Source organism: Rhinopithecus roxellana, chromosome 3 (genome assembly GCF_007565055.1).
Source record: "Rhinopithecus roxellana isolate Shanxi Qingling chromosome 3, ASM756505v1, whole genome shotgun sequence".
Lineage (NCBI taxonomy): Eukaryota > Metazoa > Chordata > Mammalia > Primates > Cercopithecidae > Rhinopithecus > Rhinopithecus roxellana.
In genome coordinates this window covers 10,996,979-11,018,304 of record NC_044551.1, presented here as the reverse complement: position 1 = coordinate 11,018,304, position 21,326 = coordinate 10,996,979, and the positions used below count along the sequence as shown (strand labels likewise).

The 21,326-nt window shown below is 37.1% G+C and overlaps 1 protein-coding gene across 1 annotated transcript in view; it reads right to left on the bottom strand.

Annotated features, from left to right (window-relative positions):
• ARL15 (ADP ribosylation factor like GTPase 15) overlaps nt 1-21,326 on the bottom strand; it is a 447,710-nt gene that overhangs the window by 242,625 nt on the left and 183,759 nt on the right. Inside the window, exon 4 of the mRNA XM_030927753.1 lies at nt 7,514-7,722. Coding sequence (XP_030783613.1) covers nt 7,514-7,722 — 209 coding nt within the window. The remainder of the gene's footprint in view (nt 1-7,513; nt 7,723-21,326) is intronic.

The window sequence follows — 21,326 nt, the reverse complement described above, 5'->3', positions numbered from 1 at the left end:
TCTCCACCTCCCAAGTTCAAGAATTCTCCTGCCTTAGACTCCCAAGTAGCTGGGACTACAGGGGCGCGCCACCATGCCCAGCTAATTTTTCTATTTTTAGTAGAGACGGGGTTTCACTATGTTAGTCAGGCTGGTCTCGAACTCCTGACCTTCGGTGATTTGCCTGCCTCAGCCTCATTTGTTTTTAATAAATTGAATTCATCACTTTAAAACCATGTCATTATGTTCCCTTTAGAGCTTCATTATGTTACCAGTCTCTATGTGATAAATCTAAACAGGAAAAAATAGATTTTGATGCTAGCAAACAAAATAAGCTCTATAACATAAATATAGCAATTATTTAAAAATATATTAAAAGAATATTATTTGGTAAAGATGTCTTGCCAATTTCTATGAGGGATTTTGGAAAGGGAATAGTACCCTGATATGGTGTTAAACAAAGTCCACAAATAGACAAACGCAAATGTAGAAACATAAAATCAAACATTTGTAAATATGATAATTAACAAGTTGAATCTTTCTTTTTAAAACTATGTATTAACATGGTTAGAGTGGTGAGGATTCGAGGAAGATGTGGTTTGTAAGCAATATTAAAAGGTCAGGTTTGGTGTTTCAGGAAAATAAAAATTTTTATATCCAAGGATAAAAATAGATTCATTGACTTGAGTAAAGAGAGAGTAAGGAAATCTGGATAAAGTTGATGGTATGAAGCCAGTAAGAAACGATGTGTGGTAAGATTCAGAGGTAGTCACTCTTTCAAACAAAATACAGTTATCCCTTGGTATCTTTCGAGGATGGGTTCCAGAACCTCCCATGGATACCAAAATCTGAGATGCACAAATCCCTGATAGCAAATGAAACAATATTATCATATAACCTATGCACATCCTCCCATACACTTTAAATCATCTTTAGATTACTTATAATACCTAACAATGTAAATGCTACTTACATAGTTGTTATACTGTATTATTTAGGGAATACTGACAAATAGACTGTACATGTTGAATTCAGAGAACGGTGCTTTTCCCTGAATATTTTCAATCGGTGGTTGGTTGAATACATGAATGCAAAACTCACAGATATGGAGGGTTGACTGTTTATTGAGCATAGACACATAAACAAGCCATAATTCCCGTCCTTCAACAAACTTACAACCTTAAGGAGTAGACAGAAAAGTTATAAGCAAAATTCCAATATTATGATTTGGATTAGCCCAGGTTGCCAAGGGAAATCAGATGAGAGAGCCCAACTCAGGCATGGGCATTCAAGAAGACTTCCTGATGTGATATATAATCTTGAGGGGGTTGTATTACTCAATTTTTACACTGCTGATAAAGACATACTCAAGACAGGGAAGAAAGAGAGGTTTAATTGGACTTACAGTTCCACATGGCTAGGGAGGCCTCAGAATCACGGTGGGAGGCGAAAGGCACTTCTTCCATGGTGGTGGCAAGAGAAAAATGAAGAAGGAGCAAAAGCGGAACCCCCTAATAAATCCATCAGATTTCATGAGACTTACTATCACGAGAACAGCACAGGAAAGACTGGCCCCCACGATTCAATTACCTCCTCCTGGGTCCCTCCCATAACATGTGAGAATTCTAGGAGATACAATTCAAGTCAAGATTTAGACAGGGGCACAGCCAAACCATATCAGGGGTTTTCCTAGTGAATTAGGAATAGTGAGTGGTAGATAAGCATAAGTGAGTGAAGAAAAAGGAATCCAATGCACATTAACATATAAGATCTGTGGAATTTCATTCGATTCCAGAAGGAATTAAAAGATTTTTAATATTAGAAGGTTTTAAAATATGAGTATCATGAAAAATTGATAGAAAGTTTGCTTTTTCTGCTCTGTGTTGAAAAATAGTGAGAAATGAGGAGCTCTGGGGGTGTAAACTATTAGGAAACTCTGAGAAGCACTGCAGAGGAAGAAGTGGGAGAACGAGACAGTGAAAAGTCTAGATGTGGAGAATAAAAAATAGTAAGAATTGAAAGAGGCTTCAAAATGTTCACTTTACATAAAATGAAGACATGTATGTGACTGAAGAAAGGAAGACAGTGGAAAGGAATGAGGGTTTTAAAAGAGAAGACAAAAAATTCCTTTTATTATTATACATTGTCATATTTTGAGATGTATTACTTTGTTCCCCCACCTAAATAATTTGTTTGATAAAATGGACCCTTCTTACATAATGTATTTATTCATGGAAATTTTGCTTTTGTTGGACAAGGCACATTTTAATCACATTGCTTGGTGGATACAAGAAACACAGGTATACAAAGGAAAAAATAGTGAGATCAAGGTGGCTAGACATAGAATCAAGAAAATCAGGTATACAAAATTAATTTTCTCAATGCATATAGAAAAAAATGAATGAATGTATAATAAATAAAATATTCTGGCTGTTTTAGTACTTTCAGCTTAAAAGTTACTCTTCAAAATTCACTTAAAATAATGACATTTTTGTACCTAATGAAATGATTGCTAATTCAGAAATATTTACTTCTCTTGAAATAAATATTTTCAAGAGATAGCTGAGTCATTCAGTGGAAAATTGACTTCCAAATCCTCTCATTGTTTCCTCAAGATTTAATTTTAACAGCGTGCAGTACATCTGTAAGGAATGAACAAAAAACAGTTTGTATCTCTCATATCATTTTAGAATAAGTATATGTCCCATAGGGGAATTTTCAAACTGCTCACACCATAGGTATGTACACTGTTCCATGTGAAATCAAATCAGTATTCTAAAATGCTGCCAAGAGGCAGGTCAAGGCACTTGGAAAACTCTTAAGATTTAAAGTATATGACACTTTCCAATGATTATTTTACAAACATATTTCTCTACATATACAGAAAGTAGTATTAAATTAAGCTAAGTATTTTACATGATGTAAACACTGCTTTGCATTTTTTAATAAAAGATTTGTCACATGAAGTCAGAGAAGATAGTACTTCATAGAATTACCAAAAAAGAAATGATCTGTTGTCAAGCAATATAAATATAAAATAATTTAAAGTATAGTTTATTATCTAGGGACACAGATTGCCCAAGAACTTCAGTCTTTCAAAACTCTGATCCCTTGTAGAAAGGAAAAAAAAAGTACACAATGTAGAACTAATCATCTATAAATAAGTAGTTATAATTAAACGTGATAGTTAAATACCATAGAAACATATTAGCACCCTCTTCCAGAAGATGTCTAATACTAAAAAGTGAAAATTGAATAAACAAATAAACTATTCATGACACAGAGTAATGAATGCATTGTTCAAAAAAATCTGAATATTTATAACCAAAATAAAACATGGTCTAAAAAACCAGTAATGTTTATATCATTACAAAAATACTTGCAAATACTTTTCTTGCATATTTTGTTTTTCAAACATAACACCAAGGTTGATGCACATCACAATAACAAACTGAATTAAAATTGCATAAAAATTGAGAAATGGCCTGATCACAAATTTTAACTTTAATATTGACACCCTCATTTAGAAGCTGTATTTTCCTGTGTTAATGGGCCCTGGCACCAAGAGTCATTCAACCTTATAATTCTGCTTCAAAACTCTGTTTCACAGTCTTCCTATTTCTCAATTAGTATTCATTTTAATAGAAAATATTCAACAAATAGTTAACACTGTACTTTTGATATACTATTTCTGAAAAAGTTAAATACTTTTGGATTAAGGATATAGACAAACATCACATCAGATGATGTTGCTAGAAAATAAAGACTGTTTCATGTTAAGAAAACGTGTCCTTTTGTAAGACACAACAATGTCCAATAAAATGAAAATAAGATTTTAAAAAACAGGAGGTAAAGGAATCATAATCAGCAACTGTGTAGAAGGAAAATAGGATTACATTTATTGGCTACTATATCAACTTAACTTCTCATAAAATCCTCCTGATCTATTAAATAACTTCAGAACTGAAGTATGCTCTCCTATGGGAGTTGTAAAACAAATTAGATACAATTACAATTCAATACAAATGAGAAACCAACCTATTTACCCTTAAGATTTCTCTCATTTTATAGCTTTATTGCTTAAATTAGATCAGAATTTTCCCTAATGTATCAAGTGGGCCTCTTGACAAAATTATAAATTTTTCTCGAATGCTTTCTATAGAGAAAAATAGTTGATACGAGTAAATTCTGGAAAACTGTGGTAACTACACCTCCCCAAAGTGAATACAACAAACATCTGCTGCAAGAATTGCTTGGCTTTCAGACAGTATGTAAAGGGTGTTCTTTTTCCTAGTGTTTTGTTGTTTTCTTTTTAAGCTTGTTTAAAAATACATGTTTTCACTATCAGCTCTCAAGTCATAAAATCTTAAAATTCTGGTAAGTTAAACACAGATCATTACCAGGTATATTACAGAAAGAAAAAATATGTAATGTACAAGATTCCACTTGCTTCTGAAAGGGCAAGAAAATAATTGGGCATGTTGCCCTCTGTCTGTGGGTTATATAGTAATTTTAACTATTGTCTTCATTTCTTAACTCAGTGCTCCACACATAGTAACACTCATAGTAAGGGAGGGGACTACATATATAACTTCCTTATGATTTTTATTCTCTTTGGAGTCCCACTGATAATTCGACTTTCTCTTTTGAATTTTACTGGCTTCTCCCCACTTCTAAAGTCAACAGTATCCTGATATGCTCATCAAGCAATAGTGTGTTTGCAAAGATTCACTCCAGTGACAGGATAAATTATTGCACATTTTCTGCATTAAACATAAAATGTAATAATTTCAATGGAGTGAGAAGAAGAATCAATAGCCTTTATGACTGATTATCTTTTCTAACTGAATCAGAGTTTAGTGCTTTTTGGTAAGTTGAATGCATCTTCCTTGATTCTGAGAAATCAGAATTTTGCCTAAAATTCACAGGTATTTTGCAGAGTAAAACATCATCTTCTTAGCATTGAGAAATTCCATAAAACATACACAAATTAGCAGGTGCAAATGAATAAAAATGCTTATCAGCAATAGGGCACAGGATGTGCAACACCTTTATGAAAGAGACAATAAAAAGACGACCATTATCTAAATATATTTCTAGTAACACGTGACTTTGCTCACTTTTCAATCTTTCACTGTCTCTTCTATAATACCAATGCCTGCTCCCAACCACTTTAAAGTTATTGTTTACAAAATGTTTAAGATTCAGTTCCACAACTCCATTTTTATGCTAGCAATAAGGTATTGATTTAATTCTTAAAACATTCCTGAGAGCACTTCAACAAGGCATTTTAATACACTACACAGAGAAACTTCTTTGTCATCAAGAAACGGGAAAAATCTAGGACGTATCCCTTTCTTTTTAGGCCTGACCCAAAGTAAGTATAACCATGTCACTGTGCTTCCATAAACTTCAAGACCTATAATGGAATTTGCCCATGTATCCCATTAAAGCAGTCTAAAGTGTAGACATGCACCTGTTTGGTATATGTTTATTTAATCATGGGGGAAAATGCTTTACTTAAAGCAGTCCCCATATTTGGATTATGCAAATTCCATTACAAGCAAAAGTTCTGAGAAAAGTAAATTTAAAATGGATACAAATAAAAAGGAAACTCAAAGTCACATATGCTCCAGTATACACAAGTTTAGAATCATTTTCAGACCATATCTATGACAACACTACATTTATAGCTCTCAGTCTTACTGAAAGATGAATCACAAAAAGAGGGAAAAAGATATTTGCTCTTTACCTAGGAAAGATAGCCAGTCAACACACACAAGGAATACTCAGAAGTAATTAATTGCTAAAAGCTTCCTTTATTCAATGTGATCATCTTTCATTCCTATGGAGGGTAACCATAAGTCATATGTTAGGTTTAAAGATACATTAGTTTCAATTACATGATGTCTCAGGAAAACAGATAAACAGGTTCATAACTTTGCAAGCAAAAAGAAAATCTTTTTTCAGATATTGCAAATAACTTGAATAAAGTTATCTGAAGTTAAACTTGTATCTATGTTTTATCAATATGTATATGTATTATGTATATATTACCACACACATATTGTCTACATGCAGTAGTGCACACATACATATTACCAGATTTTTCAGAATGAACAGAGGAATAACAATGCATCCTCAGCAAACAACCTTATAATAATAAACTACCCATCATAACATACTATTGCATCTACTCTACAGGCAGAAAAACTGATGCTGTGAAGTTAAAAGATTTACCGAAGGTCTTAAAAGCACATTAGGAGACACCATCATTATAATGCTGAAGATCTTCACATTCATGACTTTCTGAATAGATTTTCATTGCTATTTTTTATTTAATTACTTAATATTATCTATAAGGTATTTTGCAAACTCTATTCTTTAAAAGGTGCTATGTACTTAATGCTGAATGAGGCAACTAAAGTGAGACACAAGCTCTGTCTGTTGAATAATAGGTCCTTGCCTTTTTTTTTTTTTTTTACTATGCTTCTAAAATTTGAATGAAAACTCTATTTACTTGGTTTATATGGTTCTTCTACTTAAATGTTTAAACTTCAAAGTAAATTATCCAAATTAATCCTATTAACTTATCGTAATAAATTGCATTATTCTCATTTTATAGGTGAGAAGCTAGGCACAGGAATAAGGCTATCTGCTGTGGGTCACACGCTAAGTGTGAGGGAGGTCTGGAGTTAGAACATGTTATGTTCTTGGCTGAAGGGCAAGATTGTTCGTATTAATCATCTTATTCCAAAATCACTTGAGGAAGCATGCAATTTTCTGAAGCAGAGGGGAAAACATATCCAGAAAGTTACAAGTATAAAGGAATACATCAAGAGTTTTGATTTCACTGTACTTACATTATAATTCACTGTAATTTAAGTTTTAAAAACTATTCACGTATCTCATTACTTTAGTACCATGAATCAGAGGCTCTGTTGGCTGAGACACTATTTGCCCACAATGCTTTTATAGGAGAGATACAAGCTAAGAAATAAAATTAAATGAGGAAGATAAACATTGGTTCCATGTTGAAATGTATTTGATGGCATGGAATTTGCAAGACAAGACATCAATTTTCAGCCTAGCAGATTACAGAATAGGATCCATGAATCCTAGTCAACATTGAACACTTCAGAGGAACAAGAACATGACATCTGAGGGCAAGTAATGCATGGGAATACTCATGATGTGTTCCTAGAAAAGCTGAAGAAGAGAATGAACTAAGTCCACAGGTTAAAACATTAAATAACCAGGCCTTTAGCCTCTTAGAATAGATGAAAAATATAACCAGAAACATCTTCTAACCATTGCTAAATAGCTAGAAAACTGTGCTCTCCAAGTAGGGTTAGGTATGTAAACAAGTGCTAACAGATTGATATAGGCTTTCTGCTTCCTATGAAAACTAAGGTTTCATGTTGAAAACAGCATAACCAGCACATTCCTAATTATATGCATTTTTCCAGGTTCCAATGTGGCAGCAAAAGTACAAGCAAGGAAGAAGAAGAGTTGTCATATTAATGAGACATACCTCTTGTACTGAGCGAGCTGCTGGCTTGTCTTGATGATTGGCCAATATTAAAAAGGGTAAAGTGCATAACTGTGGATGCTGAAGAGCTGAGTGCAGCTCATTTCTAGCAGCTTCTAAATCATCCTCTGAAGAGGCACTGTCTAATACAAATATTACCCCTTGAGATCCTTGGTAGTAGCGGCTCCAGTATTTCCGGATATTATCAGCCCCTGTCAAAAACAACACAAATTTTCGTTTTAAAAAGAGCTTTCAGCAACTGAAAAACGTTCCCAACAGTAATTCCTACTGGAAACCAATGTATCTTTTAAAAATTAAGTGCTAAACTCTGTGGTATGGATTAAAACAGGAATTTAGAAAAGTCAGAGATCATAGTGGATAGGAACAAAGAAGGCAGTAGAGCCAATAGGCAGATTTGGCCTTGAAGGAAGACACAGTATCTAAGCCATTCTTAATGACTTTTATATTAAAATGTGTGTGAGAGAACCAGGATAAAACCTCCTAGACTTAAACTCAAAAAAAAAATTTTTCAGACTTTAATAGTCTCGAATGAACTATACTCTCTACAAATTGAGACTGAATCTGACTCAGAGAGCTGCATGACCTAGACATCCAACAAGGCTTCTTTCCAAACCATTAACATTACCTTGGTGATACTTTTTAATAGAACTGCTTGCTGATCAGGACAGCCTTGTTTAATTTCACCTAGAGAGCTATTAGCACAATAGCTCTATGTGTCAAAGTGCTAAAGTTTGTGAAAAACTCAAATCATGGCCTTTGATACATTTATATGAATCTGGCTTCCTAACTCATGAGGAAAAATAACAGATGACAAGAGCGCACTTATGGTCTCAATGAGATAAGATGTTTATTAAAATATATATATTTATATATGGAGAGGCCGGGTGTGGTGGTTCACACCTGTAATCTCAGCATTTTGGGAGGCTGAGGCAGGTGAATCACCTGAGGTCAGAAGTTCAAGACCAGCCTGGCCAACATGGTGAAATCCCTTCTCTATTAAAAATACAAAAATGAGCTGGGTGTGGCCTTGGGCACCTGTAATCCCAGCTACTTGGGAGGCTAAGGGTGAGGCAGGAGAATCGCTTGAACCCAGGAGGTGGGGGCTGCAGTGAGCCAAGATCGTGCCACTGCACTCGAGCCTGGGCAACACAGCGAGGCACCATCTCAAGAAAAAAATAAATAAATAAATAAATAAACATGGAGAATCTCGTCAGACAAGGCATGTCATGTATTATTCCTCTTTGTATGTCCATTATATAGCACAACACCTAACTCAAACTTCAGTACTGGAATGATGAAAATTGAGGGAATGAGGGAGTAAAAGTACATACTAATTAAGCTTTACAAATTTGAGACTAGAACAAACTCTAGAGATTTTTTAGTCCATCTCTCTGAGGAAACTGAAGCAGAGAGAGGTAAAGTAAGTGATCCCTTGTCATGTATCTAATAAATCACAAAATTGGGATTTGCATGAGTTGGTATACAATCTACCCAGGGAAGGCACAGGCATTTCCCATTACATCACGGTGACTGCTTTCATTACTTTCATTCAAGAATAGGAGGGACAATATGTGTGCACGTGTAGAAAAGGGGTGCTACTGGTTACATAACGACAATTAGATTTCAAGGAATTTCACCAATTTATTGGATATGATCAAGTCCTAACCAGTTAATAACTGTATTTTAGTCAGCCACTGAACATCTAGCTCCTATGTTTGACATACTATGTTACGTGTTAGGGAAACAGTGGGGACTGCAGTTGGTGTGGCCTCGCTGGCAAGGGTCACCTGTTTGCTTCTCTTCCCAACTCTGTGCTCAGTGACATCCTGTTGGTAGCTTGAAATCAATCAGGGTGAAAGTACTGTCACTATGGAAATCAGCAAATCCTACATATCAACTCTGTTCCTCTCCCAGAGAGCCAATACACCACTGATGACACTGAGTGGCTTATATTTTCTGGGAGAAATAGAAAAGAAAACTCCAAGATTATAATAGAGTACCATGAAGTGCTGTCATAGAGGCACTCATTAGGTCTTCTGGGAGCAAGAGATAGGCATTTCACCCAAAATGGGGCAATTCTTTTTTAATTTCATTTTTTAAATTTGAGATGGGTTCTACTATGTTGCCTAGGCTGGACTCAAGACTCAAGTGATTCTCCTGCATCAGCCTTGTGGGTAGCTGGGACTAAAGGCACACACTACGGTGCCCAGGGGGGCAAATGTCTTGAAAGAATAATATCAGTAGCCAAACAGCTCCCATTCATTAAGCACTTCCTATCTTCCAGGTACTAAGTGTTTTAAAAAGAAAAGCTCATACAATTCTTACAACAATCTAAGGAGGGAAGTATAATTGACTAAGACTTTGAAACCAATTTTCAGGTCCTAAAATCTATGATTTCACCATTATACTACACACAAAAAAACTAGGTATATATTTAATGAGAGGATCAAGGACATTTGATGTTGAGCAACGTTAAATATGTGAAGACACGGGATATGAGCAGGGTTGATGCATATCAAGCAGGGTCCAACTAAGAAAACAAAGCAAAAATAAAGAGGGAATGTAAGCCAGAGACCATTTAGTATAGGGAATTAGTGGCTTAGGTGTTGGTGGAACTAAGAAAAGAGCAAGGGTACTGAGATAAGCAACATCTTAGGTCAGGTTCCCTAGACACAGAGGCTGAGATGGCATTTCTTGTACACCTGATTTAGAGGGAGTGCTGTCAGGAGAAACTAGAAGTGAAAGAAGTAGGCTAGAATGGGAGAAGAAGCTAAGCAAAGATATTGTTTCAGAAATCTATCCTCAGCTTGATGCAATGAGGAACTCTACAGCAAGGATTGAACCACAGAAGTTGTCTAGTCCAAAGGCAAGGGGGCTGGGCTATTACACCCTTGTATAGTCATTAGCCACCCCTGGGGAACAGGAGGGGATGGGGCATGATCTTATAATCTCCCAAACACATTTGGTTGGGGCAATTATTGTCAGCCAAGGGCAGGCCTCTGGAGAACGGTACAGGTGTGAGTCATTACCAGCCAATACTCGCAGCAGCTGGGAGATGGATGCACTGGCCCAGTAAAGGAGATCCGGGTAGGAAACCAATAGCATCTGGTACAGGCTACATCCAGACACTACCCATATGCTCGAGAACCATCCATAAGCTGGAGGGACAAAACTGGAGGCAGTGTTACCCGCTGGTAAGTGTTTAAAACAACAAAAATAGTGTGCATGTGTATCTGTACACAAGCTTGTTGTAAATTTCACTAACACAAAGGATGTGCAGTGCACAGTTTTCATAATAAGAATCAATGCAGCATGCTTTATTGTAAATTCCACATAGCCAACGAATGCCCACAGAATGCTTCATTGAGTTTGCATCCATAGCCAACTAATGGCTGCAATTGACCAACTAGTGTAGTTCTGACATGAATGGTGGCTGTTCAAAGTGTTTTACGTATATTAAATCACTTACCCATGACAGTCTAATGACTCTCATGAGGTAAATACTGTTATCAATCTCGTTTTATCAACAAGGAAACCAAAACACAAAAAGATTATGTAACTTGTCCAAGGTTACACACCTAATAAATACATTTAGGTCTAATGTGATCAAAATAGAGGTCATGGACTAAAAAGGCAATGAGGTTAAATAAAGAACTATATTACCACATAAGCTAGGAGAAAAGAAATGGAACCCTACTGGAACAAAAGGTAAGTAAATGCCTACATACATTAATGGAAATATGTCCAAAAACATTTCCCAACTGGTTAATTCAATGGACAGTTATTAAGTACCTATTCCATCCATACAAGTCTCTGAGCTAGGACCTAAAGAGATATTTAGAAAGCCATTATTCCTCTTAACTGAAACCATCAAATCCTGTAAAGTAATACAAATTACAATGAGGCCTGCAAATACAGCAGGCAGAGCAAATATGTCCACACATTAGATGGTGTCCAGTGAGTCAGATATAAAGAGAATTTGGTTGCATGTTTTAATAGAGCTTGTCCCTTGGAAACAAAGGACACCTGGAAATTCAACTTCTGAAGTCAACTCTTTCAATGAGAAACTGTTTTCATTTGCCACATTTAGGAGTACATATGGTACCTGAAAATAGTGAGACATACACAAACACACACACACAAAAACCCAAAGAGATATACCATAACTTTAAAAAATGTCCCTTATATGACATAATGTATGAATAATATATTAATAGTGAAAAGACACTTTTCTTTAACCTCCTGCCTAGTCTCGTGCCCAATCTTAGCATTCCTTTCATCATCAACAATGAACTTGGAATTCTACATTCTCATTTTGCCTTCTGCACATGGCTTTGGTCAGCAGCAATCCTAACCCATACTGAGACCAGGGCACTTCACCAGCAATGAGGTGAAGAGTGGTATACAGTTGTTCAGTCCAGCTTAGTGGGCCATGGTTTAGTCACCAGATTAAAATAAAAATTGGCTGTGTCATCAACCCAGCTGCCAGGTGTTTTGAGGAGTGAGCCTAACTGGGAAGGTTAGGGAAACCTGTCTGATGCCCACATTCTCAATCCCCAAACCAAATCCAAAAGAAGTAACAAACACAGGAAGTGACGTCTTATAGCAGGCTAAGGCCACTCTTAGTTTAATGACTGAAAATGCCATGCTCTGTGTCACTTAAATTACAATTGCAACATAACATGGTTAAAGAGGAAACTCAAACCTCGCCTATGGTTTATACAGTTAGATTAAAAAGCAAAGGGGTTAGTCCTAACACTATTGGGGTTGGGTGAGGGTGGTGCCAAATGCCCTAATTATACATCCAATGTTGCCTCACTAAAAGTTGGAATAAACACTTGGGAATCTAAGCTCATCAGGAGGGCCAACCAGGAGAGTCTGGCTCAGGGTACCACAATAAGAGTAGAGGGAGAACACAGGAGCATAACAAGTCCTCATTGTGTAAATTCATTTCTGTGGCACACTATAGATGTTAACAACATCCTCTCATTATTCATTAATACATCCATCCAACAGATATTTACTGAGCACCTGGCACCATTCTAGGTGCTGAGGAAACAGCAGGAAACAAAATAGACAAAAATTTCAGTCTTTATACTACCCACAGCGAAGCCAGCCTATCATCATAGAGGTTAAAAATCCCAGGTACTCATCTGGCCAACTGAGACCTAACAAAGGTCTGCAAAGGTCTGTGGAGAATCTCTGAAAAAGACTTAGCTTCTCAATAAAAAGAGATGCCCAAAGAGAGCCACCTCTCTTACAGTTTTTAGATATCATTGAGTGATATGCTGAATCTTTGAACAGCATCAGCCTTCTAGCAACCTTGAAGGAGACATATCTACACACTGAGTGTCAGAATAGGAAAACAGATAGAGCCTGGGTCCTCAAGCACATCCCTGAGCAGCAGAACAAACCACCTACATACATTATAAGGACTCCTTATTATGTCAGCACAATAAATGCCTATTACTCAAGCCAATTTTAGGAGAATTTGCAACCAAAAAGATGCCAGGTTCCCTCATATTAAATTAAAAGGCTATGAATAGGTTCCTTAAAACAGTAGTTCTTTGAAAGATGTAACCAATGAGTTTAAAAATAGGGATATTCAGGAATCAACAACAAAAGCAGGTACTCAAAGTTATCCCTGTGGAAAATCTGATCTCTAGACCACTGCTATCCAGTTAAAATTTTTGCAGTGATGAAAATATTCTACATCTGTGCTTTCCAGTATGGTGGGCACTAGCCGCACATGGCTATTGAGCACTTGAAATGTGGCTAGTGTCACTGAGAAACTGAATCATTTGTTTCATCTATTTGAAGTTAAAACACCACATTGGACAGTGCCGCTCTAGACATTTCCATAAGTGACTGCTGACATAAAAGACCACAAGAAACCACTAAGACAGGAGCAGATACAGAGATCTCATTCTGTCTTTGAAAGGAAGAGCACAGGGCCTTGCTGGTATAGGAGGGGCTGCTGTCACCCCTATCCAACTGTGGTTCCCCAGAGGGCAGTTGCTGAAGGACTCTGCAACAGGCCAACCAAGACTGCTGCCAGCCACACTGTGGTGGCGGAAGAGTCAGGGTGAGAAGTTCAGCTGTTCTCCTCTTTCCATCATCTTACCACAGTCTTAAAAAATAAAAGTTTAAGTAAGAATAAATTACTTCTGGAAAACTCAGTGGGACTGGAGACCCATAAACAAGCCAGTTTTGGAGAACTTGAATTGTCAATGGGTATTTGAATCCTAGTGAATGTTGTAGCCTTAGAACACAAGTTACCTCAGCAGTATTGTTAATACTTTAAGAGGAATGCTTCCCAGCATGGGAGATGAAAAGGAGAAGGAGGAGAAAAGCAATACTTTTAAATTATTTTTAAACTCCTCCCATCTGCAAAACCTCAGTCTTTTAGATTGGTGATTCTTTGGATTTTTTTTCATCTTTTAAACAGACTCAACCTTTTTTTTTTTTCTTTTTAATAAACAACTAAGAATTCAGGCAGGACTAAGACATACGTATCTAAACTCAAACTTTTATTATGGACTTTCCCACCCACACAACAAAACAAGCCAAAATATAGGACAGTAAGTTAAGCCCTCCCACTAAATAGTCAATACAAACTTTGTATTGGGTACTGATTCTGTTGGATATCAGGACAGTATAAAGGTTCACAAACAGGATAGAATCAAAAAGCATCCCAAAGAACACAGGTTAACGTACTTTGTGTTTTTAGTACAGTGCTTAGCACAGGCTGTATTATGGCTGTATTATGGCTGCATGTTTTCAAATACTACTAAAGGACTCTGAGAAAGGCCTAACAGTGAGTAGGGTGAAGTTTCATTGTAAATACGTTTAAGGAATTCTTAATATCAGACGTTGAATGAGAGATTCCTTGCAGAACTGGGTATGTACCAGAAACATAAAAATTCGTTGCTAATAACTGTACTCAAGCCACCACCATCAACCAAAAAGATAGATTCTTTGTATAGCAAAGAATGATTTGCTTGGTAAATTCTACATTCTATGTTTGAGAAATCAGAATAAGTATTCTATAAAAGATTAATTCATTAAAAACTATTGAATTTCCATTATGGGTAATACTGTTAGCTGTGGTCAGAGTATGGTGATGAATCAGACACGAAAATGCACAAAACTCCCATATAAACTTCCAGTGTAATCAGGAAGATGATATAAAGATTGAAATCTAAAGGGAGATGTACTTTCCTATTTCACTTTTCAAACAGTCAAAAAACTAAGTGTCAAAAAGACAATGGTTACTGTTAAGCTGAAGAAAACCAAAGTCCCCAGACTACAGTGAGATCTGCTGTGAATATCCACATAGGAAATAAAAGATGATCAACATATAGTCATCACCCACTCCTATCACACCTACATACCACATTGCAACTAACCTTGTAAGGTATTTATATACATCATCTCATTTAACCCTTTAGGCTTTATTATCCTCATTTAATGGAAGAAAAAATTGAGACAAGCATTTTGCTTGAAGTCCAGCAAATAAGTGGCAGATCTAGGATTCAGACTCTGGATTATCTGACTCCAAAGACCACGTGTTCTTTTCCACTACATGGTGCTACTTCCCAGAAAATGTCAGAGGCTCCAGTGAAACGGGAAGGGACAGAATGTTCTATTCAAATGAGCATGCATGTTTAAGAGCCATAGGCTGTAAAGAATGGTTAAGATGGATATTGTAGAGAAGGGGAAGACAAGGCATCCAATGAGGTTAGTAGGGGGCAGCAGAGCATAACCTTGGAGGAAATTAGGAACAGGTGGATTATGGGGCACAGTGAGAAGTATGAATGTGAAACAGAAAATCTGAGTTAGTGACAAGTAAATGGCTAGTGTGAAAACAGAATATGGATGGCTTTGTAAGTCAGGCAGAGTGTCTAGATTGGATTCAGAAATTAATAATTATTATAGAGTCCTGAGGAAAACTACCTGAGGTGGTTTTGTGTTGCTTAAGGACCCTGTCTCCCACTCACTGCCTGTTGATACTTAAGTTGAACAGTACCACCCACCCATACCTGCACTTCCTCCAAGTCCAAACTGCCAACCACAAACAAATACCTGCCACGCTCCTGGATGTATGGCTAACTGCAAAACCTGAAAGATTAGTTTAGTAAGGTATTTCTATATTTATTAGAAATCTACCATAAGAAAATGTTGTGAGAAAAGAAGAAACAAAAGTTCTTCCTTCCTCCAAAAGCTAGAAGATAGTCAGCAAAGGAATCTTATTTTGCCTTATTTTGAATTCCCCCAGTACAAACAGTTTGAGAGGTGACTATAAGAAACACCAGTGGCAGAGTTGGACGTAAAACAGAGAAAGAGATAATAATGCACAAAAGGAGGGTTTATTAAGCCAGAGACCGCTGTGGGTAACAAGAGTTTAATCTTGCTGGAACGCTGGGAGCTATAGCACAGAATAGATTAGATGCTAGGGGTGCAGGGACTGGGTCTTAACCACCTCTCCCGACTCTGCCCCCTTGCCTATCAGTGGTGGCTTCAAGGCTGTTGAGGAGGGCAGGTTTTAATTTCCTAGCACTTCTGGTTTGCCCAAAGCATCCAAGCAAAGCAAACTGCAGTAGTCAGAGACCCCCCACTCCCACCCTGAAGGCAAAGGCTATGAGAAGCCTTCTGATACCCATGGAAATGGAGTTATGGCTGGGACACCAACAGAGCCTCCCTCAGCTACCCAAAGAAAAGCATTTAAGTGTCACTTTAGGCTGTTTGGCTGCTGGTGGCTCTATAGCAGAGAGCACAAAAAATACAATCCTTATTACTGTAAGTAAAAACTAAGACTTGGTTTATGTAACATCCATATACTTAGCAGAAGACAGCCAGTAAGTCTGCAATGTTAAGCAGTGGTTCTCAAAAGGTGTCTTCAAGACCCTTTCAGATGGCACAGGCGATCAAATCTATGTTAATAATTATACTAAGACATTATTTGCTATTTTCACTTACGGTACGAAAGCAGTGGTGAGCGAAGGTACTCAGCACTGACAGAGGTACTGGCAACAAACAAGTAGTCACTGTATTCTTGACTAATCACATACTTGCAGGGGCAGAAAAGGCCAGTTTCACCCAAGAATTCCCTTAATACGGCAGTAAATTATTATTTTATTAAATTAGCTCTTAAACACACCTTTTAAAATATTCTGTGACTAAATGAAAAGTAAGCAAAATATATTTTTGCTACATACCAAAGTAGACAGTTAATTTGACAATAAGCACCTATACAACTGTTTGAGCTGTGAGTTACTTCACACAACTCCATTTTTACTTGAAATTTCAACGGACAAACTACGATTATTCAGATTTGAGTATTTGATAGACATTTTCTCAAAAATAGATGTGCAAGCCTGTCATTTCAAGGAAAACAAATGATAGTATTTGTTGTCAATGATAAAATTTGTTTTCAAGCAAAAGCTAGAATTTTAGAAAACTTGTTTCTGCTAAGTTTTGAGTGAGTTTGACAGCTTTTCAGTGATGAGACTGGTGGTGATATTAACAGACAGATATTCATAAAGTAATCTGTAAACACTTGGAAGCTCTACACTACTCAGTGAACCAATATTTTCAAAATGACCAATGCATGATGTTACAAAGCCATGCATAGATAAAAAACACATTCAAAGTACAAGAGAGACCAATGCAAGTTAATTAACTGAGTACAAAATGTTCGCTGATAAGGTTTTCAGATTCCACATTACAACTGATTAAGAAACAACCACCTGTTGAAGAATTTCAGTGTAATATCAAAGAAGACAATCAACAGTTACCTAAAAAGGTTATTAAAACATGCCTCCCTTATTGAGTTATCTATGTGAGACTAGACTTTCTTCATGTACTTCAACCCAAACAACATATTAACAACAGATTAACTGTAGAAGCAGATACGAGAATCCAGCCCTCTTCTATTAACCAGATTTAAAAGATTTGCCAATTTTCTCATTTTTTTGTTTTCAAAATTGTTTATTTTCATTAAAAATGTTATTTATATTAATATGTTATTAGTTTATTATTCTTTTATAAAAATTTTAACATGGCTTTAATTTCTGACATGGCACATATACTCATTGTCTTTAATATGAGAAAGAGACATTTAAGATCTACTGAAATTTATGCATAAATTTAGAGTTATTTTCTAGCAGGAATAAAAGTCTTTCTTTAAACTGTCTTTATTCTAACTTTGGCTGACTCAAGTCCCAAGATAGAAGAGCTGGAGTTGGGAGGGCAATCTCAAAACTAAGAGGTCCACTCTGGAAGCATCCTAATCTCCTTGGTACCATTATATTGGAATTCTAACCCAGTGATCACACACTTTAAGGCCTAGAAAGATTACTGAATTGTGTGTTGCCCAGGAACTTTAAATGGCATGCCTTCCAGGAGATTCCAAGGCAGGTGGTCCTCAGCCTACCTTTTATAAAACAAAGTTCTACATACCACACAAGCTGATATGCCAGTTGCCCTCTCCTCACCTTATCCTTCCTCAACACGTATTCTAAATGTCTATGTGACTCCAAACACAATTTTACATCATTATCTTCTATGTCCATTCCTAACAATAGTATTGAGGACCATGCCTGCATTCTGACATTGGCCCCTCCTTTATGTTCTCACTATGGTTTATGCCCTCATCACCTTCCAGCTGGATCAGTAGGATGGCCTTCCCACTGGTCTTTGCACAACTCCAGTTAAATTACTCATACTTGTGGCTATGGTTTGAATGCCCTTTCAAAAATTAAGAGGTAGAACCTTTAAGAGGTTTTTTTTTTTTTTTTTTTGAGACGGAGTCTCTCTCTGTCGCCCAGGCTGGAGTGCAGTGGCCGGATCTCAGCTCACTGCAAGCTCCGCCTCCCGGGTTCACGCCATTCTCCTGCCTCAGCCTCCCGAGTAGCTGGGACTACAGGCGCCCGCCACCTCGCCCGGCTAGTTTTTTTTGTATTAGGTGGGGGGAGTTTTCCGGCCATAGTTTAGTAAGGCCGGGCGCGGTGGCTCAAGCCTGTAATCCCAACACTTTGGGAGGCCGAGACAGGCGGATCACGAGGTCAGGAGATCGAGACCATCCTGGCTAACACGGTGAAACACCGTCTCTACTAAAAAAATTCAAAAAACTAGCATTTCCGTGTCTGATTCATCACCATACTCTGACCACAGCTAACAGTATTACCCATAATGGAAATTCAATAGTTTTTAATGAATTAATCTTTTATAGAATACTTATTCTGATTTCTCAAACATAGAATGTAGAATTTACCAAGCAAATCATTCGTTGCTATACAAAGAATCTATCTTTTTGGTTGATGGTGGTGGCTTGAGTACAGTTATTAGCAACTAATTTTTATGTTTCTGGTACATACCCAGTTCTGCAAGGAATCTCTCATTCAACGTCTGATATTAAGAATTCCTTACACATATTTACAATGAAACTTTACCCTACTCACTGTTAGGCCTTTCTCAGAGTCCTTTAGTAGTATTTGAAAACATATACAGCCATAATACAGCCTGTGCTAAGCACTGTACTAAAAACACAAAGTACATTAACCTATGTTCTTTGGGATACTTTTTGATTCTATCCTATTTATGAACCTTCATACTGTTCTGATACCCAACAGAATCAGTACCCAAGAAAAACTGAAAGCATAGAAAGAAAAAGCTGTGGGAACAGTTCTGGGGAAATGTTCCCTTCCGTACTCCTGCAAAAGCCAACAGCTGACTCCTTAGAAGACCCACAGATGCCAAGGTGATCACAACTTGCATAGTTACAAATGTTTACTAAGCAGCTAATTTTTTTTTTTTTTTTTAAGACAGAGTCTCGCCCTGTCACCCAGGCTGGAGTGCAGTGGCACGGTCTCCACTCACTCCAAGCTCCGCCTCCCAGGTTCACACCATTCTCCTGCCTCAGCCTCCCGAGTAGCAGGAACTACAGGTGGCCGCCACCATGCCCGGCCAATTTTTTGTATTTTTAATAGAGACGGGGTTTCACTATGTTAGCCAGGATGGTCTCGATCTCTTGACCTCGTGATCCACCCACCTTGGCCTCCCAAAGTGCTAGGATTACAGGCGTGAGCCACTGCGCCCGGCCCTAAGTGGCTAATTCTTGAGCTACTGGCATGACCCAAAAGCAAAACACTTCTGCGGTATTCTAGAAAATCTGGTGGCCAGACTAGAAAAGCTAGTGGGAACAGCTTTGCTGCAATTGACATTGACCAAAGCAATAAATTAGGAAGAGCCAAAATGGAGACTTTTGTGGCTGATGGAAAGATATGTGCTGCATACCCAGGGTGAAATAAGATCTTTTAATACTGCGGAAATGCTACTGCGTTCTAGCACAACTTGCCAATTTCCCCAACCAGTATTTTTTCTTTTTTATCAGAAACTTTAACTTACCAATCCTGTGACAAAACTGACAAAGATGCAAGAGGTTCTAGATTAAGACAAACTCATGGAAAAAGTTAAAAAACCATCTAATGTCTCATCCTACATAGCATGAAGTATAATTAGAGTCACATACTAGAAGCCTTGATGCTCAAAAGTAGAATATTAAATTTGTCCCTCACTTTGAGTGTTTTTTCTTCTGTGACTAATCAGACTTCAAAACAAGTTATTTACTCACATAATAAAAACTTAAGAGAAGTATACTTGCTCTACAACATACGATTCCATTCACATTTGTTCTTTCATCTTTTAACTGTCTCTATGACATTCTTGTTGGAAATGCTTATCAGAGCTCCTAAAATGAGAGTTCCATTTCTCCACCTGCCCCATTCCCTTTGTTCTAATTGTTGTTACCCTACTGATGACAGAAGGTCACCCAGCATCATGTTCAGGCTCAAGCATAAAATAGTGAATGGTAAAGGAACAGTCTTGATTTTAGGGAGGTGACATCAATGTTTAATTTTGTAATGTGCATAAGCTAATATACATTATAATTTGAATTCTGTAATTAGATAAGCCAATGCACTTTACAAATCATAAATAAATTTGGGCAGCTCTAAGTTTAGGGATCAAGTATGTTCCAAAACTTTCCAAAGCTTCTAATTTTTTTCAGAATTCAGTACACAGTTTTCCTTGAAAACAAAGCAGTGAATCTCAGGAGTGAGATTCAGCCCTGAAAGACAGAATGATGGTAGAGTGATTAACAGCATGGACTCTGATGTCAGGCTTACTGAGTTCAAAGCCTGGCTCTGCCACATATCATCTAACACAAAAACTCAGCGTAATTGTTCCAAGCCTCAGTTTCCTTCTCAATAAAAGAGAGGAAAATATTAATACTTAGTTACCTCATAGGATTGTGAGGATTAAATAACTTTTTTCACACAGTACGTAGAATATGCTAACTGCTCATAAGTGTTTACCGTCATTTTGTTGTGGACGTTACTATTATTATTTGGCCACCACTTAAGCCTAAAATTCACAGAACTACTGAACTAAGAACTAACTCAAGTTAGTTCAGTACCTGGAAGTAAAAGTCTACCAGATGCTGAACAAAAAGGGCAAAGAATAGGTTTTCTGCAATTCCTGAGATAACCAATATTATAAAGAATAAACCAAAGTTTTTATCTGGGACAGACCCTTTTTTTCCTGTTCAAGTAACTTTCTCTTTTGTCCTGTATCACCTTCAGCCTCAGTATTTTATAATCTTCAATTGCTTCCTCTCTCATTGCTGTCTAGATTTCTTCCCTTGACTAACACCAAATAAGAAATTTCTCCCCTTCAGATGAAAATGCATGTTCCTTCAGTACAGGTGTCTTCAACTAGACTTGAACACAAACAG